This window comes from Carex rostrata, chromosome 24 (assembly GCF_964058835.1).
Source record: "Carex rostrata chromosome 24, lpCarRost1.2, whole genome shotgun sequence".
Taxonomy (NCBI): Eukaryota; Viridiplantae; Streptophyta; class Magnoliopsida; order Poales; family Cyperaceae; genus Carex; species Carex rostrata.
In genome coordinates, this window is record NC_135941.1 from 5,249,482 (window position 1) to 5,276,490 (window position 27,009).

Genomic DNA, 27,009 nt, shown 5'->3' on the forward strand with positions numbered 1-27,009 from the left:
TGAACATTGAATTTATTATCAGTTAACTTTATCAATGACTTAGAAAAAATTATGATTTTGCTACCTCATTGAGTCAGCAAAAAGTGTGTTCGTCTTATCGAAATAATTTACACATCATAATTTTCTCGAAAGAAAAATTACACACCAGCTGTAAAAAAATTGTATTAATAAAAAATTATCTACACCAACACTGTAATATTATTAATTACGCATAATTGACAGGGTACATGATTTAAGTTAAAAGAACAAAAATAAAGAAAAAATCAACAGAGCAAACTATATATTCCACCTCTACTTAGTCCTTGTACGAATTCATATGTACGACACCGTTTGAGTTGAATCCTTACTAGTTATATTTAGCATGAATCTTACAAAGGGCACTTGTAGAATGGGAAAAATGGCACGGGGAGCCGGCTCCGTTACGGAACAGCACAGTACGTGTATCAATTACATGTCGTGATTCCGGTATCCCATACCGTGACCATCTTTTGAAATTTTAGCACGGCATGTAGTCACGCAAGTCATGTGTAATTATGACCATTAGATATTGATTAAATAGTGAATCTTGAATAAACTAACTTAAAATTTTGATTAAATGGTCACGCGAGTTACACAAGACATGTTTGGTCACAGCATGTTTGGGTATGATGTGACTCATGTGGCGTGACCATTCGCGTGCCATGACTACCCTTTTATATTTTAGCCACAGCACGACACGGCACGGCATGAGATCAAAATCACAGCGTGTTAGTGGCATGACACGTCACGTTTTTTCCACTGCACACTTACATTATAAATTTGGGCCGAATTAATTCAAAATTATGATCATACGGTCCGGATTCAAACTCAAACAGTGAGGTAACGAAGAAAATTCAGTCTCGTGACGAGTGAATATTCCGCATGAGATAGAATACTTCCAGCTAAATCAAAATCTTTTCGTTTTAAAATTTATGTCTAACTAAAGCATACGACTCATAGGGAATCTCTTTTGATTTAGTGGTTTTTGAGAACCAATTTTTAATCTAATGACAAAGAAAATGTATTAAAACAATCAGGTAATTTGACCCAAATTTACTGCAAAAGTAAAATAAAACGGACGATCAGATTACAATCTAGACGGTCAGGTATTGACTGCACTGAATCTGAATTCTCCCGTGACCATGATCATAAAATTTAGTCCTTGACGTCACTCTCAGTCCGAGGAGCAATTGTTTTTTGTCCTTTGAAGCAATGATTTCAGCCAACTGTGGGCCTGTGGCTACTACCGTTTCCGTAAACATGCAAGGGAGAGAAAAATTTAGCTGCAAAAAGACGAATTTTAGGTTACAATCATGACAGTGTGCTTCGAAAAAAAGGCTAGATCCGATTTTACGAAAATATATTGAAATTATTTTCTCAAACAATTAATTCAGTTCGGAGACAGATGAGAATATTGGGTGTAATTTTTTTTGGGGTACAGATATGTTAAATATTTTCAATACAAAGGTGTTGTAAAGGTAAGTATTTTATTTGCTACTTCAAACGACATGCACACATACGCACAGGGGCGGATTTAGGATTTCGGTCAAAAATGGGCACAAACTATTGACAATTGTACAATTTTATTTCCTGACAAACAAGAGTGGAGTAGCAGATAGGAATTTAAAAAAGCCATAGCGTGACTGGATACGTCATGGTACGTTTCCTTCATGGCACGACACGTGTGCCGATCACGTGTTGTGACTCACATATTATCTCATGACATGACCATCTTTCGAAAGTTTGGCATACACGACATGTCATGCGAAAGATTTAATCGCGGCATGTCATGTGATCACGTGAATCACGTGTAATTAGGATCATTAAATCTTGCTCAAATAAGGATGAATGAACTAACACATTATGAAAAAAAAATAGTTAAATATAACCAAACGTGACAAACCAGTCATGTATGGTCAAAACATAACTAACGTACTGTGATTATCCTTTCAAATTTGATCACATCACAGCATGACACGTAAAAATCTGATTTGATCACGACACAATATGTGATCCAAGAGTAGACATAAGTCCGTTTAGAAGTAGACACAAGTTTAATTTACCACTAGATTTAACAAAAATTTCAAATCAGGGGTAGACAAGTGCCTACCCTGAGCCAGCTCTCTAGATCCGTCATTGCATAGGCATATACAATCCGCACCATAAATTGTTACATGTTACAGTGCCATAGTTGGTTAGACGCCAGCCTCACTCAAACTAGCCTATATACATGTAAACCTCCCCAAATACCAAAACGTAAAACTAGGCCAAATTCAAACGCGCCAACACAAAAAAAAGAAAAAATATGATCACCCTTCAAGACCTATACACAGTACTATGTGCCACCACTCCTCTTTATTTTGCCATGCTAGCCGCCTACTTTTCTGTCAAGAAATGGAAACTCTTCACACTGGTACAATGTACCGGTATCAGCCGGTTTGTCTCTGCTTTTGCTGTGCCAGTTCTTTCCTTCCACTTCATCTCTCAGAATGACCCGTTTCGCATGGACTTCCGATTCATACTCGCCGACACATTATCGAAAATTCTAGTCCTTTTTATGTTATCAGTATTTGGGTCATTTCTTCAGAGATATGGTAATACCAGACTTGATTGGGTGATTACGATATTTTCTGTTGCTACATTGCCTAATACACTTGTTATGGGTATACCTCTTATTCATGCCATGTATGGAGAGTTCACTGAGGGGCTCATGGTACAACTGGTTGTTCTCCAATGCATTGTCTGGTAAATATATACATAACCTTTTGAAAGAATATTACATATATAATTGGCACATTTCTTAGAAGCTAGAACACACCGTTGTGCTTAAATCCAACCGCTTATAATTGGCACCATCATTTGGCTGATGTCTCAAAGATAAAATCATAATTTTGATAAGGATACAAATATGTTTAAAGTATAGAGGGCACTTAGCATGAAACTTCTTTGACATATAAGTATGTTGAATTTCTTTTTTCATAATAGTTTATACTCAAATTTGAACAACGTAGGTACACACTGCTACTTTTTCTATTCGAGTACCGGGCGGCCACATTACTAATCCGCGAACAATTCCCAGGAGCCACTGCAGCACAAATCACAACCATCCATGTTGATAGCGACATCATCTCGCTAGATGGGTGCAACCCAATCTATGCCGAATCTGAAACCGACCCGAATGGCCGGGTGCATGTGCGTATCCGGAAGTCAACCTCCACGTCAGCATGCAGTTCAGTGCTGACATCATCGTCCCACGGTATGTACATACGCCATACCTAGAGTTATATATGAATATATATTAAGAAGTTTTCTAATTATATGATATAACTTCGAAAGGGATGACGCCACGGATATCGAATATTTCCGGGGCGGAGATATATTCTATACAGCCTACACCGCGGGCATCAAATTTCACCGAGGGAGACGTTGGTGGGACAAAGTGGGACCGATCGGATGGCGTTAGTCAGATGGTGCTGGTGGGACCACCATCTCCGGCAGTTGCAGCCGGAGTTAAAGTTGTATGGGAGAACTGTGAGAGGGATAGAGAGGGACAAGGTGGCAAGGATGTTGGAGGTAAGTACACTAGTGTTGTTCTCTTTGTTTTTATTTATTTAGTCTTTTTGTAGCCATACAGGGGCCAGAACAGGGTTCTTTTGCAGGGATTGTTTCTGTAACATTAATTTTGTCTAGTATAGGAGAATTCATTGTTTTCCCTTAAAAAGATAAATCCTGTACAAATTTTAAAGTGAAAAGGCATGAATTTTGTACTGGACAAGAGAGAAAAAACTTTCATGGGCTACAATTAACAATATCTCTCATTTTGAAAATCACTTGTTCAGTTGGTTGTCTAATTTTAATTCTATGATGACACCTTAGGTGTCAGTAGTGGGCTAGAAAGTGATACTTTTGAATTTTAAATAAAATGGTAAAATATAGTGATAATGTGCTTTCAAAACTGGAGTATTAATTTTATATTCTTGACATAATTTTAAATGGAGTGACCTAAATTTTTATTAACATAGTTAATGTGAAAGAAAAAAAGTAATTGTTAATCAAATTGATACACATTCTGCATCAATATATAATCAAACACAAACTAGAATATTTTATTTTGTTTCAATTCATTGCTTCATTTCTTACAACAACGAAATTAAGGATCTGTCATTAATTTATCCCAACCAGATTAATGCATAATAAGATAATGATTGTATCCAAAAAAAGATATTTATAAGGAATCAAGAAAATAGGCTTGACCCAATATAACTAGCTTGGGATCATTGTGATGAATTAACTTGACAATTATAAAATCAATTATATATATGGAAATAATTTTAAGTTTGAAAGTGATATTTGAAATGTGATCTATAATATATATATGTATATCATATACATAAAAAAAATACTAAACTTTGACGTAACTTTTGTGTCTATGATCAAACAATTTGAAATTAATTATAATATTCAACTTTTAGCAAAATATTAAATGATACTCAAATTGCATATATAACACTTAAAAGACAATACTACTGACTTATAAGATTAATAATATATCCACAAGTTTTATCTTAGAAAAAAATTTCATTATTGTCAACACATCCTAATCCAGTTAGTCGACTAGCAATTTTCCATGGATTTTCCACAAAGTATCCTTACAGTATACCAGCTTGCTTAAAAACAAATGCAAGACCCATATCTGGTGCTTTGCACCAAATACTGGGATTATTGCTGGTGCTTGCTAGTTGGGCTTAGACTTTAACAGGAGATACCTAGAAAGACCACATCTAGAGACAATGTAACAGAGAATCTCCAGGGAAGCTGCTTTTGTCTTACCACCAAAGTCCTCTACGCCTATTATTATTTTAAAAAAAGTTGCATGGACAAATTAAGTAATTGCAACGTTAACATCCCTTCCTTACCCAAAATTTTTCCGCATTGTAAATTTTCAACTTGTAATTATATCTGCAAAAAATTTCAAAGATCTTTATTTCACTCAAAAGTATATAAATAATTAAAAAAATATTCCAATAAGAGCCAAGCTGATACTTATTTGTTTTCTGTAGTTAAATAAATACAATAGATAAGGATGAACATGGCACTTAGTAATTGTTTCTCCAATTGATAATTTTAGGGGATAAAGAATTCAGTTTCAGAAGCACGTCGAGGTTTTTAAAGGATAAAGACTATGAAGAAGAGAACAAGGAAGAGAGCGATGTGCAAGAGATGCCTCATGCACTTGTCATGTTAAGACTAATACTCGTAGTAGTTGGTCGAAAGCTCTCTCGAAACCCTAATACTTATTCTAGCATAATTGGTCTTCTTTGGTCATTAATATCATTCAGGTTATTAACTTATCATCCACCATTTTCTTTCTAGCTATATTATAGAATGTCTTTAAGGTTGCAGTAAGGTGCATTTTACCTTCAACCAGTACCAGCACTAAAGTACACAAAACTAAGTATAGAAAATTATCAAAAATTGAACCCACCGGATAGATATACGTTCACAGCATGCCTATATTTATCATATTAATTTCTAATTAGCTTATTCATGATTGCCTTTTTTGCCAGGTGGGAGATAAGTATGCCTGATATAGTGAAGAATTCAGTAAAAATTATAGCAGATGCTGGACTCGGAATGGCTATGTTTAGCTTAGGTTTACATTCTATTAATTTCCTTGAAAAAATTTCTAGTTAGGTGAACCATTCGAACATGGCTCATATCAAGGATTAGAATTGCCTAGCATTAGCATTCCTAAAAAAGGGTTAATTATTATTGGTATTTCTTTAGGGAAAAATACGTACAAGTCTTTATTAAGCCTGAGAAATTAGTTATAATCCACCGTTACAGAATCCAAGTACCTTACCTGGTATTTTGGATTGCAGCACTGTGGTGGCACTTGTACAATATTCATGTGTTATCTAACAGCAAAGAAAAAGGGAATTGAACCTGATAGGGTTTCTTTTTTCCTGAAGTTCCTTTTTATGTGCAAACAGTGACTGCATGTAACTTTGACCAACATGTAGGTTTGTTCATGGGGCTTCAGCCAAGGATAATTGCATGTGGGACCAAGATGGCAGTGATGACTATGGCTATTAAATTCCTAGGTGGGCCCCTTATCATGACAGGTGCATCTGTAGCCGTTGGACTGAGGGGTGTGAAGCTATACACCGCCATTGTTCAGGTACTTGGATTATATTAGTAGTGCTTCATAGTAAAACTTATTGTTCAAATTAATTAATTTTTGGGTTTTTGCCTTTTTGGTATATATCTATCTGTTCCAGTACCGGTGTGATACTTATTAATTCATATATAGCATTATAGTTGAGAGCACACACCGGCATGTTGTTTATTTAGATCTGTACTTCAATTAATTACATGGTCACAGCCGGGTTTAATTTTTTTTTCTTAAAACTAATTAGTTGACATCTTATATTTTTCTTCCTTTTCCTAGGCAGCTCTGCCCCAAGGGATAGTGCCGTTTGTATTTGCAAGGGAATATGGTCTCCATCCTGATATACTTAGCACTGGGTAATTATTTCTGATCCCATTGAACAATATATATTAAAACAGTTGTTAAGAAAATATAGCACAATGAAATCTTATTGATCTTTATATTATAATTAGTTAACAATGTTGAATCATTATTGTGATATTTTTTAAAAATCAGACTGATTAAAAAGTAAAATATTGATAGATTTTTACTTGAGATAACCATTTAGATTTTGTCAAACTATACTACATTTATTTCTCTTAGGATAGTAGTACTAATACTCGCAATGACAACTAGAATAATAGTGCAACGATTATACCAGTAATAATATATATGTTACGTACGACTACTAGAATAGCAATTAATAGTAGTAATAACAACAACAAAAATAACAATAATTACAATATCATCATCAACAACAATAACAACATTGACAGGGAAAAAAGTTATCATGCTCGCCACCATTATATCATGGTCTGGAATATGCTACACTTGATTATTCTAACATGAAATAAAGCTTTAGTCCCAAAACACATGTCTCTAATTGTGTGTAAAACACATTATAACTAAATAAAGGTCTGTTCGGAGACTAGGCCTAGGTGTGACCAAAGCAAGCTGAAATAGTCAGCTAGAGTTTTAATAATTCCTAAAGAATTGAGCCCATTAATTTCTGTCTTGCCTAAACAAATTAACTCTACTATTCAGACTTCTATTTTAGACCAAGCATCTATAGTACAATTATTAGTCTTTTAATTCTTTTTAAGATTCTCTTTTTTTTTGTAGGGTGATATTTGGCATGCTTGTCTCATTACCAGTAACCCTTCTCTACTACATTCTCCTGGGCCTATGAAAACCAACACAAGCAAGTAGAAGGAAAATCTTTAAACATATAATTATGTGGCTTATATATAAAAACCTCAAATTTCAGTGATATCTCTGGAAAATAGGAAATGTCTACTGTACCTCAAACACCCATGTGACCATAATTAGTTCTCACTGATTAAAAAAATAACACAAACTATCCCTCCTCCATTGAAGAGAAACAGAGAGGGAGAAAGGTATGAGCATGAAAGACTTGTGATGATGTAATGTAATCATGCTTTGTTAGGGGTAAGAATGATGTGTTCAATGGAACCTATTGTTAAAGTTAAAATGAACTCATTGAAAGTGCCTACCTTTTTTCATTACAATTAGTGGATGTACTGTTTAGAAATAGGTTCAAGATTACTGGGATCTATTTATAATGATGCATATATGAAAAAGGAATCTACAAAGGTTAGTGGTGGCCAAAAAAGGAGTGTTATTATTTATGGATATCATGGTCTGTATAATTAGGGACATTATGAAATAAGTTTTTTTTATTAAATCTAGTGATAATTTTTTTTTTTTTTTTGAGTAAAGTTGGAGGTCAAGCCATCCAACTATTTAATATTCTTATTATTACAACAAATTATTTTCACAATCTGGTTCCGAACTCATGACATCTCAAATAGAGACCATGTTAGATGGTAGTGATATTGATTCTCATATTACTGTGCAACTTTGACCAAGGATAAGAAAAGGTTCATGATTTCTTCACCTTTTACCATTTTTTTTTTATCTTTACAAATTATCTGTCTGATTTCATCATCTGAGCTTTAAGGTTGTATGAATTAGAAAATGAGGTAAATTTATATTATAAAAGACCATTTGCACACTGGCTAAGAAAACTTAAATAATGTTATATAATCAATTGGATCAAGCGAAATTTGTCTAATCTCTTTGAGTGCATTTAATGCCCTTTGGGATAATTGGCTGTGTGTGTGTTCCAATGTACAAAATTTTGTACCTGCATTTGATCAAATAGCGTTTGATTCTCTTCAGATTTTCCCTTCCTAAAGTAACCACCACAGAAAAGACTCTGCATAAACATTTTTTGAGCAGTCCTCTGCAGCATATACATATCTGTATTCGCAATGTTCAAATTTGAGCATATACATTTCTTGGAGTACCATTTTAAGGCAAAATATGTGATATACTTTTCCTACATAATTTATTAATTATGCAATTATATTGTACAATTTCATATCTGATGAGCTTAACTTGAGATATCTAAGTACAAAATGGTTGGAGACTATTTCTATCCGTTAAGCTATATTTTTATATAAAATAAAAATTATTTTCATTTGCAATTATAGACTCTGTACATACCAGTCAGGTCATATGCATCTGTTGATATAGTAACACGCTATGGTAAGTGGTAACAAGCTAGTAAGGTACCAGTTTACCAACAGGAAATTATATTTTCAGTTTATTTCCGCTAGAAGCTTAATGCCCAACTGGGTGGAACCAATTAGCCAGCAATTTATAAAGTACAATCCAAGAAAACAAAAATGCAAGTGTTAGGTTGTACAATTGGGGCACATCTATAGGCATTGCTGTCATAGTCCTTGCGTGTTAGGTTGTACAATTGGGGCACATCTATATAGGCATTGCTGTCATAGTCCTTGCAACAAGAATCTAATCTAAATATTACAACTAAACAAATCACATATACTCCAATCATTATAATAATACATGCATCATATTGTTACATTCTGTAAAATACAAATATGAAATTTACAAGTAACAATAATATACAAACATCTGAGGAACATTTTACAGGAAAATACATAGCATTTAACAGAATAAATTTTAATAATCCAAAGAAATCTTGAATATCTGTAGCGTAAAAATATGTATTCGACTGTATACGATCATAATCGAAATACTTGAAAATATTATTTCCAATACATATTAGAAAATGCCAACGCGGCATAATATTTATTAAATTTACTTATCAATTCAAGAAACTTAATTAACAGTTCATTTATAAGAATTGTTTATTGAAGTTCTTGTTTACAAACAATTTTGGATTTTATTATAAATTAAGAAAGTTTGAGGGTTTATTTTATAAAATATGTAAACTCAAAATAAAATAAAAAGAAGAAACACCGTGGCCGTGGCATTTGAGACGCGGCTATCATGCATTCATCTCCATCCTCTAATCGATTTTCCAAAATCACTTAAATGGGTTTGGTTTCTCTCTCGATAGGAAGAGAGAGAGATAAAATGGAGAAAATGGAAAGCTCTTGTAAAAATTTGAATACTGATGGATAGTCAAAATCCATTCCTTGGAGATGATTAGCAGCAGTCGATTGTAATCAAAATAGAATTTCAGGACAATCGTTACAAGGCATGCATAGATTCTGCAAAGCGAGAGTTGACGAATTGTCAGATCAAATCATATTTCACAATTGATCGCTCTATTTCTCTACATTATCAGGTCCGCGATTACTGGACTTGTTTGATATTTTATTTTTAAGAATTAAATTTATTATCCGTTTTTCATGTTGAACAATTGTTTGTTGCATTAATTGAGATGTGTGAATCATGTGCATAGCTCAATCAAATTATAACTGAATTTTGTTGATATTGTTGACCTATCATTTTGTATAGTTTACCGTTTGTATGAATCTCCTATTCTGAATTATGGTTGAGTCACCACAAGTTTATGGTTATGGAAATCTGTTGAGCTCTACAAAGTCTAGGAGCTATAAATTAGACTTTGATTATGGAATCCTTATGTGCATATGGGGAACGGCCCTTGCTAATCCCAGTACTAGTTGGGAGGGGGAATCTAATTCTAGTTCTAAGAATTACCGATTCTGACTTTATTGCATACGAAATATTATCTGACTATAAATCAGACTTTAATTAACGGTATAAGCCTAAGCACATCAGATGAGGGTCAGTAAAGGGTACTGAGTACCAGCAGGTGTGAGTTTAGCTTGGCCACTTGTGTGACAAATTGGTGGGTCATCTGTTTGTGTTACCATACTTGATAATCTAAGTTTAAGTCAAATTTATCTGTTGAGCTTCATTTGAAATTCTATTAATTGAGATTCGATTGAATATTGTGATTGACCATATGCATTCATTTATATATATAAATTGAACTGTTAATGTCAAGTTGTGAGAATTTAATTCTAGATATGGATTGATTGCAAGTCCAGTGCCTTGATTGTGGCAAATTCGTACTGGGAGATAACATTATTATTATTTCTCACCCCCACCCTTTGGGTTATTTTCAGGTTTATTACACGGATACAGGGAGACAATTCTGGTTTGCATCTGACAACATAAAAATGGGGTTTTTGGGTTGTTGAAACTAACAAGATGCGGAAGGCATTTCTAAAATATAGTTTGTCGTATTTTATCAGATAAATTTTGTAAGAAATATTGATATGTGGTTAATATGAAATGGTATTACTGATAATGCATATAAAAGATCCGTTGTATTGTGTATATGTCTTAATAAATATACGCATGTTATACCTGAATTTGGGGTGTGACACGTATAAATGCCATTGACCTCTGAGAGATGACATGAAAACAACTGGTCCCTCATTGCTTCTTTAAAGCATGGCATAATACCATTGTTTCCATTAAAAACAACTAAACTAATATTTTGCTTTGATTAAAAAATTAAAAAAAAAAAACTATATGGTTTGCTCCTTGTTTGTATAATTCATGTCAACGAAGCTATAGAAAGAAAGAAATCTATCAGTTTATAACTCAAAACTTTGCACTAGTCAATAGAGCTTTTTATGTACTAGATTTGGCCTTCAATAGTTAGTTAGATTTATAAATTGTAAGAAACAGACAGTTCGCGTTAGTTACGATTATGTTACAACTCTTGTATAAAACTGTTGCCTTTACAAGGATCTCTCTGTATCAAATCAAATCAATGAAATACAACTTTATTTCTCTCTTCTATTATCAAAGTTAATAGTATATAATTTATTATTCCAAATAGTTCACTCCAAAATAGCCTTTTTTTTGTTGAAATTGAAATACATTCTCATTATTGTTTGTACAAATTAACCAAAAGGTCTATCATATATTTGAATTTGGAAATATCTATTGATATATGTGAAAGCTACTACACCTCGAAAGGATAGCACCTTTCACCTTTGTGATCTCCTAATATCTTCATACTAAAACCTGTCTTTTTTTTTATTAAATGTACCAATTGCACTGGCTTAATCACATCTTCTGCTTCACTAAATTTAATCATTTGAACAAATCATCAAACATCAATCTCCTTCCATCAACCCATTACCACCCCCTCTGGGATCCAAACCATACCTCAAAGATTTGACCTGTTCGTCAAAAACCCCAAAAAACACACAACAAACCCCAATTTTATCATCCCTCTTGCTTTTCATCTCCTCCTGAGTCCTGACCAGCTCTGCTACCTCCCATTTTTGCAAAGGCTAAGATCATTTGGAACAGTTTATCACAAGCTCCACATCATTTTCAGTGAAAATGCATTCATGTCATGCATTGCTCTCACGCCTCGGCCATCTCCTTATTCCCATGTACCTTGCAAGCCAAGGAAAGACTCTAGAATACCTCATTTAGTCTGACAGGCATTTGTTTTATGAATCCAAAATTTATAAGCATCCAAATCATTTACCTTGCAAGCCAAGGAAAGACTCTAGAATACCTCATTTAGTCTGACAGGCATTTGTTTTATGAATCCAAAATTTATAAGCATCCAAATCATTTAAACAGCCACACAAAAACCAACAAAGAGAATCATTCACTTGGATAATTACCTGGTATTAATAACTTCCCACTGAGTTATACTAAATTCATCTTTACAAAAACAGCAATTTCCTCTGACAATGGTGGCCACATACTAGCAGAAATAACAAAATTGTCAGAGAAACTACTAACCAAAATTAACAAAAAAGAAAACAACAGTAAGTTCCCAAATTTGTCAACTGTCATCTTGCAAAACTCCTTCTGCAACATAATTATCATTAGCATCATCACCATCATCATCATCATCATCACCATCATCACTTTCATCCCCAACAACAACATCATCATCTGACGAAGCACTTCCAGAATGCTCTGGAGAGGATCCATCATTATCCGATGCCTCATCGTAGACATACTTTACTGCCCTTTTTACCCTCTTACCCCTCCCAAAATCCCCAATTTCGACTCTCGCCTTCTTTACTGGCCCAAGAATCTCCTTCCATTCTTCCTTCTTCGGGCTCACAATTACCTCGTTGTTCTCACCCTGCCCATTCTTGAAACTCTCTATGCTACCAAGATACCCATTCTCATCTGGAGCACAAGTCTCGCCAGGTACTGGATCCAGCTTGAGTAAATTATCAATTGCTATTTCATCATAGTGTATTGAGGTTGCCTGAATTTGCTTACGGTTTAAAATTGCACGGGCCCCATGGAGTAACACGGAGTGTAAATCATCCATGCTAGGTTTTTTCGACGGGTTCATGACAATGTTTTCTAAGGCCAGCTTCTGTTTGGATTTCAAAAGGATTTTTTCTTCAACAGTGCCCTTTGTAATGAGCTGATACACTACCACAGGCCGGGTCTGACCAATCCGGTGGGCCCGCGACTGGGCTTGGAGGTCCATAAAAGGGTTGAAATCTGGGTCTGAAATGAAACAAACCAATAAATTGAAGGCTGTGAAATGGAAAAGAAATGTGTTGAGAACTTCAGAAGTAGAGAAATTACATACCGTATATGATAACCCTATCAGCTCCAGGCTATAAAATGAAACAGTTTACAAAGTCATAACAACAAAAGTAATATGATATAGAAGACATAGCATCGAACATGTTGCATTAGAGGTAATCAATTGCTTTTAGCTTATTTCTTGGGAAACTAAGTGCAGATTGTCCAATACATTTTCTTTGAGTAAGATACTTTATTTTTATCCACTTCATCAGCCTGTTATACAAATTGTTACCTTTTTTCTTTTATTGTCCTTTATTATAGAGAGATTAAAAATATGATACCAGGTCAATGCCTATGCCGCCAGCACGAGTTGACATGAGAAATATAAATGTGTCACTCTCTGGATTATTATATTCCTTCACATTTTGCTGTCTTGTAGATAGGCTAGTTTGTCCATCAATCCTGCTCAAAAGCATGTATAGATCAGAATAATAAAAAGAACAAATTGATAAATAGCTTTGTGGTCTATTCCATTTCATTGGAAATTACCTAAAAAAAGAGAAGCCAAGAAAAGAGAGAAAATCTTCGAGTATATCAAGCATTTGTGTCATTTGAGAGAATATTAACACCCTGTTACCCCTCTCCTTAAACTTCGGTAATAGCTGAACAGAAAAGAAACGAGTTAATTGTATCACCCCAAAATACAATCTAACTCATTAAAAAAATGGAGAAGGTATTATAAGTTTGCCTTTTCTAACAACTGGAGCTTCCCTGAAGCAGCAACAAGGGATGAAAAGGCCAACTTGCCTAAAGATTGGCTTTCTTCCTGCCCCGGAAACATGTACTGAGAAAGGCACAAAAGAAAGTCAATTATGTTGTCATTATAATTAAATAGAGTAATTAATGGGGTGTAAACATTACAGGATGATTACAACATTTCTTCAATGACATCAGCAACCAATTTAAAGCGATCTTTTTACCTGGTAAGGGAAAAAAAAGGAAGCAATTTATCAGTAGTAATATGAATTGAAGGGAAGCAACAATTCAAAGAACCTGAAATTAATTATTTTACAAGTTGAAATTTTAAACCAACCACTTTGTATGTTCTGGTGGATTTTTGCATAATTCTTCTCCATAAGATCAATATAGAGCTCCCGTTGGGACTCTGTAAGTGCACATGGAACCTCCACCCACTTTTTAATTGGAAGTTTATCCCTTAGTACATTTGATTTCAACCTTCTCAACATTCTATAGTAAAAAGCAAAAGACAAGGAAATTACAATTTCTATAGATGGTAGCTGTTGAGTAAATCATCAAATAGATACCAAGAGAAATGTAATGTTTTTCAGTTATGAAAGCCGACATTGACTATCTAAAAAGACTAAAGTAACAGCCAAAAATCTAAAAATTTAAACAAATAACAAGGTATAACATTGATTCGAATATTTGAGCAAATAAGTTAGAAAAAGAGGGACAGACCTGGGTTTCAAAAGGTCATGAATTTGAGAGATTTTAGCTTCTTGTAACCCGCGAAAGGATTTGGATTCAGATTCTGGGTCAGGGAACTCAATTGGATCAATAAAATGAAGCAGTGCAAACAACTCGAGCAGTGAATTTTGCAAAGGTGTCCCCTGAAATAAAATATTGGCAGATTTATTTGTTTTTAACATTTGTGCATGCAGAAAAGAATTGTCAAAATATAGACCGGTGATATGTTCAATTTGGTTTAACTTGTGCTTTCCCTTGTGTTAATAATTTCCATAGGCTAAAGAAAGTGCATTTGGTCTAGAAATTTTAATCACTACACGCATACAAGTAGAGGATCCAAATGCCTCTATTTACTGTGAATTCATATACCTCTTTTTTGAAATATTGTCAAAAAATCTAGAACTCACATAAAAAAATGAAACTGTTACATGTAATCTCCATCACTTTCTCCCGCGCGAGGATGTTATAGGATTTAGATCATATTATTCACAGGTATCAAGAGGTTTGTATGTTTCTGTAGTCAACTCCTAAATGTTGCTTTTTTCATGCTTAGATCCATTCACATGTCTAATCACTATTTTGTTGTATGAATATTAGAACTTTTTTATATTAAGGATGTCAAAAGTGTAGGCATGAAACATGGCATTTGTACAATCCTAATAAAAGTGTTACTTATCACAATGAGAAAATTTAGATGCCAAGAGGAGATTGTGCAAAAAGATATAGTGAGCAAATTTACATGCAAAGAAAACATTATCAAATGACCTTGACTTAAAACTATGACTTACTGTGAGAAGCAGCCTAAATTTCGAGGTATACTGTTGTAGGCAGCCAAAGAGCTGACAGTAAAGATTTTTTATCTTGTGTGCCTCATCAACTGAAAATTGAAGATTATGCATTAGTACTAAATAAAGAGACTTTCAGAATAAGAAAGTAAATTTTTGGTACTTTATTCTCTCATACTTACTGACAATAGAAGACCATTTGAACTTTCTCAGAATGGAGGCATCCAGTTGCACCATTTCATAACTTGTAACCAAAACATCAAACAATGGCTGCTTTGCAAAAGAATAAAATTCATGGGCCTGGATGCATTTTCTTGATTTTTTATCACCTTGATACACCACCACATTCATGCTCTCAGCCCAGCGACCAAATTCCTATTTGTAACAAGTGTAAACATGCAGATGTCAACATTGTTCAAGTATTTACAATTTCTACTCAAAATTCAAAGAAAACTGTACAGATAATAGTTTGAAGGAAGAAATAAGAACTCCTCGTGTACCTTCTCCCACTGCAATAGTATACTTTTCGGGGCCACAACTAATGCAGGACCAGTGTTCAGTCCATCTTGTAATATACTTTTAAGAAAGCAAACCACCTGTACAGTTTTTCCCAGACCCATTTCATCTGCAATATTTTGATATCAAAAAGATTTAAAAAATGTCAGTTAGTAGAAAGTCATTTAGTTAAAATCTAATCTTCTTCATACAACTGTGCATCTCCATGCAATCCTTATTAATTCCTTGCACAACAATACTTAAGAGATAAGATCACCTCTGTAAATATTTTACAAAGTTAAAGAGTATTTTCATCAATGATAACTTACCAGCAAGTATAACATTTCTCCTGGCTTGAAAGTTGTCAAGTATCCATTGAACACCCTGAATCTGATAATCATAAAGAACCCCCTTATATGACTCGGCAATGCTTTTACTGTTCAGCCCCTGCTCTTTGTCTAAATCTATTTCCGATGCTTTGTGGTGCCTCTCCACCAGTTGAGTAATAGCACCCCTCAACTCCTCTGTCATCTCAGACTCCCATGTGGTGTCACAATAATCAAGACCTTTCCATTTCACAAGAAATTTGAAATCTGATGGGTTTTCATCTGTGAGAAGTTGGCTTGAGATATCACAGGGGTTAGCAGGCTCAACTCTACTGCTGCAAGCAATGGCACGGTCAATTTGTAACCACTCAGGTTGCCTAAGGTCTGATGGTTTTGCCATATCCTCTTTTGTCAAACTGCAGAAAGTTTCAAATTGAGAAAAAAAATTGAAGTGTTCTAACTTGTAACCAACCAGTTTCATAAACAAGGCTCATTGTTTATGCATGTTTTGTTTGTAGTGTTTATTGATCAAAATACAAGTACCTTGGAAATACAATACAATGCAGTAGAATAACTTGAATGAAAAAAAAAAAAAGACTCACAAATATTTCTTTTGATAACTACACAGGCGTAATCGATCAAAAATACAAAACCAATCCATTGGAACCTGCAGAACAAAAAGTAATATGAATTTCCAAAGAATATTTGGTCTCGAAATGCTGGAGGGGAGCTCTTGGCAATATAGCTGTTTCTGTTATCTTTAGTAGTTCATTTTTCATGTTTTAGATGAATTGAATGTTTTCATGTGTAGTCTTTAGTGCTCAATGTTTGTTTGGTTGTGGTTTGTATAGACTGGATGAAAGGAACATGTAATGTTCTGTATTGGTACCGCTATGTAAGACTCTTTGGAGATTTCCCCAACTTTTTTCCAAAAAAAAAAAACAAAGAAAAATGGCAAAGAATACTTTACTGGGGTCACAGGAAAATAAACAAAAGTCATAATACCCAAGAATCATGGTGATGAGAAAGAGAATCCCATTTGACGAGAAATTGCATCTGAGAAGCACATTTAGGAACTTGCAAATCGATCCTTCTATGGCCAATTATGCTCTGGATCTTTCTAGAAGAAATTTCTTTATCTCCCTCATTACTATCTCCTCTGCAAAATGGACAAGTCCAGTCTTCTTCAATCAAATTCAATGGGGGATCCAGGCAGAAGATGTGGTAAGACCGTAAGCATCTTGAAATCTTACATTGCATGAGAAAATTACCAGCAACTCCACTCTGAAATTTTCAAAAGAGAGAGGAAAGAGATGAACCTTTTATGACGTACAGAACTGAGACCCTGTTGAACCAGATGTTAACATAACAAAATGAATTATAAGAGAAGGAACAGAGCTAAACCTGGCAAATATTACAAGTGGGCCCATCAGAGATGCTCATGTTATCATTGGCATCATATTCTGATGATGCTTCATCAGAAGAGATTGAAACAGTCGACAATGATTCAACAAAACTTGGATCATCCAAATCCCCGCCATTTTCCTGTCAAAGACAAACAACTTCACCTCAATTTTATAAAATTATGTGACTTTGTATCGTAAAGCTTAGTCTGATATCTTACAGAACAATTTTGCAGTTCTTCGTCTGCCTTATTTTTTTCCTGAAGGCGCTTTGACCTCCTACGAAAAGACATCTTAAGCTCACCTGGACAAAAGAATTTCCTTCTACTTCAATACAGGGACTAATCACAGTAACACTACTTTTATGTGAAACAATGCATATGTTTATCTTCAACCCATGAAAAAGGCCATATAAATGACATGTTTTGAGGATGTGAAATGTAATGACCTTTGTTTGGGAAGTCAAAATAGACAGTGTAAAGTATGCAAAGAAACTGGTATCCCTTTCTGTTAAAAAGTAGTTTAAGAAAAAGACAAATTCACAATGAAACCACATGAGGCTCAAAAATAACAAAGAAACAACATTAGGAAGTCGCTTTTATTTTCCCTGTATCTCTAATAGTTTTAGGATATTCAAGAAAATATGCAAATAATAGATATTACCTTTTGTTCCAACATAGTTTTAGGAAAATACTAAACCCACAATCAAAGCACATGAGGTTCAACAAATTTAAGAGAAGAGTTCTTTGAGATTTAAGAAAAAATCTTTTTTATCTTGTAAGCTCACTATATTTAAGAGAAAAGTTCTTTGAGATTTCACCTTCACTCCCTTCATCATCTTCTTCCTGTGACAGAAAGATATAATTAACTTTGCAGACAAAATTTTACCAAATTAAAATTGTAGCTTTTTACAGTTTAGCCTAGTATCTTACAGTAAAACTCTGTGATGCTTTTTCTGATTTTGGTATCTTCTGAAGACGCTTTGACCTTCTGCAAGGAATCAACTCCTCTGCATCTATAAAGATGTCTATTGCTTTAATACCCCATATTTAGCTTTAATTCATTGTTAGACTCTTGGTCTAACATTGTAGTCCAAATTTACTATATTAGTCATGCAAACATGAAGGTTATTAATAAACTAAAAAAAAAAACAAATGTCAAAATTGAAATGAACTACATTGAGGATTTAGATACTGTGGACTACATAAGAAAGCCTAGAACATCACGAAAACTGCAATGTCAATGTTTTTTTACTATATGTTCCCAAACATTTCAGAAAATACTAAATCCACTAAAGAAAGTTAAAAGTAACATCTCTTTTTTATTCTATAAACTCACTGTAATCCATGGTTTCACTTTCTGAAACTTCATTTACACTAGTCTCCCCTTCATCCTGATGTTCCTGTCAATCATAGAGAAGAATTTTACTGTGTGGCCAAAAAGTTACAAAAACTGTACATTCTTGCTGACAGCCCAGTAACTCACAATAAGATTTAGCGATTCTTTTTCTGTCTTCAATTTCTTCTGAAGACGCTGCGACTTTCTACAAGGAATTATCATATTCCCACCTGCGAACACGTTTTTCTTGTAATCACAAAATCTTTTTTAAAGCCCAACCAAATGTTTGCTTCAACTTTGATATTTAGCAAGAACTTTTTTAAAACAAGACTAGATGTTTTGTTCATCTTACATATTCTTATCTAAATTTCTTGCACTCTAGAAATTACAAAACCCACCAAAAAAAAGTTCTAACAAATATGAGAACTTTTAACAGAACCCAACAAAAAATCTTGAGAAATGAGCGAAAAATTGTACGCCTTTTTTAAGTACTAAATACAATTTGAAAAAAACAGAATGAGATGATCATAATCGAAAGATGTAGTTCTCAAACCTTCCCTTCGATCGTTGTCACTAGCCACAACAGCCTTTCCGAACCCCTCGTTATTCCTACCTCGTAGAGGATATCTACACGAAGAGCGACCAGAAGCCATGGCCAGTGAGGTCGTGCTCTCTGTCAAATCTTTAATAGCAATTTCCGGAGCTCGAATTCCAAATGCGGTTTTCCCCTTTTATAAATGGCGCTTCCGTCCGGGGTTTGTATCCCCTAAAGTAACTCAACTTTTGAGTTTTAATTTAAACCATCCGATCATAGTTCGTGATAATCCGACCGCACGCACGTTCCATTAATATTCGTGTAAGAGCAGATCAAACGGTCCAGACCCATACTCAAATTTGAGTTACTTTAGGGGATATGAATTTGTCCGAGTGGACGTGACAAGAAGGTGCCTCAGTGTCTTGGGAATACGAAGGACTTGATCTATGTGGGTCCTATGTGTCAGCTATATATTTTCTTTCTCAAAATGGTGATCCTTGAGCAATAGGAAGTTTCTTGATTGCCGGATATTTCCATCATTTAACAGTATAAATGTGGATTTGGTTCGTACCAATTGTGATGTTTCTAGAGCTAGTAGTTTTCTCCTTTCTAAGTGGATTGTACGCGACACAATCATGCACCGCGTCTATGTCCCAAATTATTAGCCCGAACGTACCGAAGAGCTGTACGTCCGTACCGGGAAGTGAAACCGACGTTCCTTTGTAATTTACGAGCGTCCGCACAAATATCAAATGCGAAATTCCATTTAGCTTGTAGTTTTGAATTTTCTCATTTTCACCTGAGAAATGGCGGGAAAAGATTTTCTGACCTAACAATTTGGCTCTATGTGACTGCTATTGTAAAATAACGCAAAAATATATTGGGTTAAAAAAAATGTATCAAAGCCAGTGTTGTAAATAACGGCTTAATTTAATTTATATATATATATATATATCATAATTTATTTAACTTATTAAATTTGTCAAATAGGCTTAATTTAACTTAATTATATTATTATAATATAACACTAATTTTTTCTTAAAACAAAAGCACTTTACAAGTGTTAAGTAACACATTTATTTAATAAAAAAATAAATTCAACAATTAACTTTTTTCAAATACTAATAGCATATTATTTGAAAGAAATGAAACATTCCAACATAAAATCACTTAATTTAGTTTATAATAACAATTTAGTTTTATAAATGAACATGTCATACTAATTGCAAAATATTACATTAGTAAGTAAGAAAAATATATGATATATAAATAACAAAATAATTAATCAATTTCAAAGTAAGCAAGAAAAAAAAAATATATTAAAAACATCGGATGTATGTCCAAGTACAAATAAAACTACAGTACATGATTTATAAAACTCATTATCACGCACTATTACATAAGAAGAAAAAAACAATGTGAAAATAAATATTTATTGAAATAAATTAGAAAAAACAGAAATAAACAGGATTGAACAATAAATGATTGATTAATTGAATAAAACGGCCGATTAATCGTTTTCATCTGCACATTAAGGGCTTGTCCAGAAGATTGGGATTTAGTGGGAATTATTAAAAAGTTTGGCCAATGGGGGAAGTATTCCTAATGGGTGTTCGGATGTTCAGTTTTGACCCATCAATTTCCATTTTAAATCCTATCTCAGTTTTTGTGCTAGTACAAATTCGATGTTTCCATCGCAGAGTCGGAGTGAATTTTTTTTTCCCAGAACTGAACTAGCCTCAATTTGTCTCCTTCTACACTCTCTCTCCTCTCTTCTCACCACATTTTCTTTCTAACTACTGCACGATTCGCTCCTCTTAAATAAGCTCCCCTTTCTTATAATATCCCACAATGTGGGACTAAACTGTGGCAACCATCTGGACTTAGTGTTTTTTTTTTTGTAATTTCTTGTGGCGCATGTTACTCCAGAGTTCTTATTTAAATGTATTGTTAAAAAAGCTATGTATGGCCTCAATTTGTCTCCTTTTTCTACGGTCTCTCTCCACTCTCCTCACCACATTTTCTTTCTAACAACTGCACGCTTCGCTCCTCTCACATAAGCTCCCCTTTCTTATAATATCCCACAATGTGGGACTAAACTATGGCAAACATCCGGACATAGTTTTTTTTTTTTTTTGGTAATTTCTTGTGGCGCATGTTACTCCAAATAACTAAATCAAATAAAAAAATGAATTTTTTTTTAATCTTTGACCTTAGCACTGGAATGACTAGACATACATAGTTTTTTTTAACAATACATTTAAATAAGAACTCTTATTTTCAGCCAATCGAATATCCTTATTCATTAGTCTTTCATTATATAATTTGAATAAACGGTTGAAATTAATCGATTTTTATGGATAAAACATTAAAATTAAAATTTATCCAAATTTTACATATATATCTAATTGATTTACACATGTGTAGTTATAACTTCTTTTTTATTTTTTCAAGAAATTAAATTATTGTTTCATACAAAAATAGATATATGTTACATTTACTTTGTTTTATGCATCAAAATTTTAGAGATATATAATTGAGTAGATATACAATTTTTTTAAATAAATCAAGATTTCTCATAAATAATCCCATGGTACAACCGATCACTCATTTTTAATATTATTATTTAATCAATTTTATTTTATTTCATTAATATAATTAAAAAATATATGTTTATCAAATGTTACAATTTACAACCCATTAAAATATTAAATTTACAATATATTATTGGTCTAAATTAATAGATGGTAGCACGATAGTTTTTTTTCACTGTAACTTTATATTTAATTACTTTCTTATATTAAGCTAACTTTAACTGAATTGGTTAAAATCAATACAAATAGAATGCTATACTATTCAAAAACAATAATTGAATAAAAAATTATTTATAACTAAACTAAACTAAAACAAATAAATATACATATTTTAAAATTAATAAAGATTTTCCACAATTAATCTCATGATACAAACAAACACTCATTTTCTCATATTCCCATAATTAATCCCGTGCATTCTGTACCTGTTGGTTCCCACCTTTTCAAAAGTGAATTCTTATTCCCATTCTCATTCCGTAATCCCGTGACATCTGAACACACCCTAAGTGTATTTGTGATGGGTTAACCATCATTAACGATTAAATGGCCATTTAATCGGGCGTTAAGACCTTTTTTACAACACTGATCAAAGCTATGCTTGAACTCTAACTAGGGATTTAAAAAATTTATGACCTCACCGAATACGTCACAACATGGCACATCTATTTGTTGCGTGTTTCGTGTTGTACACATTCGCATGACGTGACTATTTTTTAGAATTTGACACATAATGCCAATGATCTAGATACGTGCCGCGGCACGTTATCACGTGAATCACGTATAATTATGATAGTTAGATCTTGATCTAGTGGTGAATCTTAAATAAATTAATTTAAATTACGAAAAAAAATAGTTAAACATGACCAAATAAGAACACGTGTTTGAACGTGTTGTTGATTGTATGCAATCTTCTAATTATCTTTTTTGACATAATTTGCAAAATATATATTAGTTGAATTTAACTGTTTACATGATTGAGTAAGTTTGTATGTTCAAGATAATTATAATTACAAGATTAAATTGAAGAACCACAAAAAGGTTCGTGAAGATCTCAATTGCAAGACCGAATTAAAAAATTGAAGAAATCAACAAGATTTCATGAAGCTATAGATTTGTAATAATTAGATAGATAAGTAAATTAAATTTGACATTGTTGAATTTTTGTGGAACAATCGTTTGGAACAGAATGAACCGTATGGAACGGATTAAATCATAAAATAACAGAGAGTTCCAAATTGGTTCTGCCTATAACGTATATGATCCATTGGAATACTTGTCAAGTAAATTGTGGGATAAATTGTACTAATTGTCATGAATGGACATGAACGTTCAAAACGGTTAATATTAATTTAATATTGCGGAAACCCTAGTTTTAATATTCGTACAATCCATTTGTAACGAATCACTTCATAACGAACAAATTTGGCAAATCTAGAGCTCTCATTGTAAAAAGAGTTACCCCACTTCAGATTTGATTAAGCAGCAACCTCCCACACTAAAAAAAATATTTATTGTACATTCTTAAAAACTTTTATTGTTGAGTGAGTTTAAACCTCAATATCCTCTTAACACTCTCAAACCACTCGACTAATCTTCTTTTAGATCTATTTTATTGTCTAGAATTTAGTTCTATAACATTATCGTCCATGGTGTGGAGATCTACTTAGTGCTCCAACTTGAATAGCTTTGTAACTTCTCTGTTTGTAGGGCATTAAGGGACTCACTGGCTCAAGCGTCTTCCGCTCACCATATGTCCATAGTTGTGTAACGATCCCTGGTGTTGGAACTCTCCAACTCGAGTTTCTAGACTCCCCTTGTACACAAGTCAGGCTGTGACTTATCACTTTTGTTGGGTTCTCATGTCACGAGTTGTATTATTTATTTTTGAGTAATTGAAAGGGGCGCCAACGAAATTGTTCTACCCGGGAGATGTAGGCATTTTACGTCGAACTCCGTTATCATCTTGCATGTCAAATTTCTCTAACTCTACTCTATTTACTTTTAATTGTGCACGCTTGTTTATTGTTGGTTAACTTGTTAGTTTTAGAGGGCCTAACCAAAAAATGTCTAAGAGACTTTAGGACTTCCCATTCACCCCCTCTAGATGTCGTTAGAGACTACACATGTTATGCGTGATCAGCGTGACTAATGTGCTATAATTTTTCTTCTAAAATTAATTTTCAAAAAAAAAAAACATCTACAAAAATGTTAGGGTGTACCAAAATAAAAATAAAACTAAAAGAAAAAATTAAAATTAAAACCGGACTAGACCAGAAATAAACAGTGAACGAGTTCTAAACAAATTTATTAGTATATAGTTTCTTCATAGTATTTTGTATTCGGTAAAACATATAATTAAGTAAACGAGTCGACCACTCGGTACAGAGTTTTGGATTCAAATCAATTCATTTTCTTAAAAAAAAGGAGCACCTTTTTATTTGTTCATCCAAACCGTTTAAAATCGACCACATGACTTCAATTATTATTTTTTTATATCAATATAATCTATTAAAATGAATTAAACCGTATGATTGATTTTGAACGGTTTGAATAAAAACATAGAAGAGTGTTCCTTTTTTTTTAAAGAAAAAAAAATTAAATCCGAATTTAAGAAAAGAAGCAAATTTGAATCCGAATTTATCAGCAAACCAATGACTCATCTTCTACTGGATAAGTCGTCGATCAGATTATAATAACATTAGTTCGTAGTAACTTGATTGGTCGAGGGAGAGACTTCCTCTAGCGGTCCCAAATTCCCAATGTGAAAGCGATAAACTATGAACTAATTTTCAACACTTGAATAGAACGCAACCTTCTTTAAAAAAAAAATGCAATTTCCCAATAGGCAAATCCAGAACTCACGCGGTACCGCGGTAGACAATCATTCAATCCTCACTCTATTTAAATTAGAATTTAGAAAATTATTGTGAAATGATACCTTCCTTTATGATGTAACATGCATGACATCGTTATCGATATCAAAGCAATTTTGTTTCATTTGCAAACCATCTGTCCACGTTGGTGTGTATGCATATAATATACATGATAATCAGGGGCGGATTCACAATTTCTGTCAGGATAGAGCACTAATCGGATTTAAATGCTAATCGGGTTCAAACTCATTAATTTATCGGATAAACAATTGTAACTCAATCCCTCTAACTATATTTATTAAAAGAATAATAATTTTAGTCCCCGCGCTACAGTACTCTCACTTAGAGAAATAATATATTATGGTCCCCACTGATTATACAGTCTCAACTAATTATTTTTCTAAAATTTCAGTAGCATCATTTCTCTATGGTTCCCACTAATTATATAGTTTTCCTTTTACAATTCCCGCACTCGTTCTCGCGTCAATCTTTCTCTAACAAAAATAGTTGATTTCATAGAAATAAATACTTCAATGCATAGATATAAATACTTTAAGTACTTAAATATTAATACTTTCAGTGTCATACGTGAAAAATACTTAGATATATATACCTTCTTAGTTATAAAATACTTTCAGTGTCATATGTAAAAAATACTTAGATGTGTATATCTTCGTAGTTATAAATATTTAGAAGATAAGACATTAACACTTAGAAAAATATTAATACTTTGATGCGTAACTTGTTATGATTATTCTTTTTGGAGTTCTCTAATCATCTCCGCGTCAGCCTTCCTCTAACAAAAATAGTTGACCTCATATGTATAAATACTTTAAATACTTAGATATTAATACTTTCAGTGTCATATGTAAAAAATACTTGCAAATATAGGTATAAATACTTGTATGGCGAGGTATAAATACTTGCGCAACAACAAGTCTGAAAGTACGTTATCATGGATCTCATTTGAAAGAAAATATTACGTAGATATTAATAATATGAAAAAAAAATTAAAATTGTGGAGATTTTGCAGTCCATGCAGGAAGTTATATTTCTGCATTTAATTTTTGGTGGTCCCCCTACGGGTACAGTGATGCGAGTACTATTATCTTCACGCTACAATACCCGCACAATAAATAATTGTTCACCTCATAGCTATAAATACATCCATACATAGGTATAAATACTTCCGTGCATAGATATTAATACTTTAGGAAAAAAAATTTGAATTGTGGAGTTTTTGCGATCCCCACAAAAAGTTATTTTTTCACATTTAATTTTTGGTGGTTCCTCCTGCGGGTACAGTGCAGGTACTGTTATCAGCTTCCTTATTAAAAATATGTTATAATCATGAAATCGATTTACACCATATTGAAATATTTTTTCTATGCTAATTAAAAATTTGTCTGATACAGTTTAAAGTGGAACTTTTCTTAGCAAATTGAAGTTAAAACTTAGATTAAAATTTAACCGATATATGTATTGAATAATAAAATGTTCAAAAAATTATGCCAGTCCATTTTCTTAGAATTATAATGATAGGTTTCATCGTCAGACATTTTTTGTTCTCTTCTTCTCTCTCATTATATTTATGAGATAGAGTATCACAATTATAAATACAAAAACAAAAAACAAAATATGCAAAATCGAGCAAATTATATAAGGAATCCGTTCAAGAATCAGACTAGCTCAGGCCAAAGGTAGACACTACATTGTTTCAGAGATAGACATATTGAACAATTAGTATTCAATTGAAAATAAAAATTCAAATTCAAAAATAGACACTTGTCTACTTCAATTTCTTTTTGAACTCGCCCATGGTGATAATTATTAAAATTTAACAATGCGTCCAAAAATAATACGAAAGCAGAAAACTTGTAAATAATATGGATAAGATGCGAAACTTTAAAAAATAAAGTTTATAGAAATAATTGAAATTGCAGGAACTTAAATAATATAAAAGTTACCGACAAATAAATTTTCAAACTGCTGGTGGCCTGGTGCAGCAAAGATTTTTAACTTTTTTAATTCCAGAAATAAAAGTGCTTCAAGACTATATTCGGGTCGACGGTCTGAATCTAGATTCATTTTTTTCTGATGCTGAATGGAACATCAAATTATTCGGCTGATCGAACTTTGACCGAA

The 27,009-nt window shown here is 33.2% G+C and overlaps 2 protein-coding genes across 3 annotated transcripts; one reads left to right on the forward strand and one right to left on the reverse strand.

Annotated features, from left to right (window-relative positions):
- Positions 1–2,288: 2,288 nt before the first annotated feature.
- PIN6 (Auxin efflux carrier family protein) lies at positions 2,289–7,859 on the forward strand. The gene is made up of 8 exons (XM_078325825.1): positions 2,289–2,763; positions 3,030–3,274; positions 3,355–3,591; positions 5,147–5,357; positions 5,586–5,671; positions 6,042–6,199; positions 6,470–6,546; positions 7,292–7,859. Exons 1-8 carry the CDS (start codon positions 2,324–2,326, stop codon positions 7,356–7,358), a joined length of 1,521 nt encoding a protein of 506 aa, XP_078181951.1. The 5' UTR covers positions 2,289–2,323; the 3' UTR covers positions 7,359–7,859.
- A 4,026-nt stretch (positions 7,860–11,885) lies between these two features.
- LOC144575859 (uncharacterized) lies at positions 11,886–19,550 on the reverse strand. 2 transcript variants are annotated; one of them, XM_078326104.1, is made up of 22 exons: positions 19,416–19,550; positions 19,010–19,092; positions 18,863–18,926; positions 18,457–18,539; positions 18,345–18,369; positions 17,746–17,828; positions 17,526–17,666; positions 17,127–17,405; positions 16,724–16,788; positions 16,125–16,537; positions 15,801–15,925; positions 15,483–15,675; positions 15,304–15,392; positions 14,507–14,658; positions 14,121–14,275; positions 13,949–14,007; positions 13,776–13,871; positions 13,577–13,689; positions 13,369–13,489; positions 13,089–13,116; positions 12,009–13,003; positions 11,886–11,914 (listed from the first exon to the last, which is right to left on the reverse strand). In XM_078326104.1, the coding sequence occupies exons 1-21, from the start codon at positions 19,513–19,515 to the stop codon at positions 12,315–12,317; spliced, it is 3,156 nt and encodes a 1,051-aa protein (XP_078182230.1). In that variant the 5' UTR covers positions 19,516–19,550; the 3' UTR covers positions 11,886–11,914; positions 12,009–12,314. The 2 variants fall into 2 exon arrangements, with proteins under 2 accessions (XP_078182230.1, XP_078182229.1); XM_078326103.1 differs by having other exon boundaries at positions 18,312–18,369.
- Positions 19,551–27,009: the final 7,459 nt, after the last annotated feature.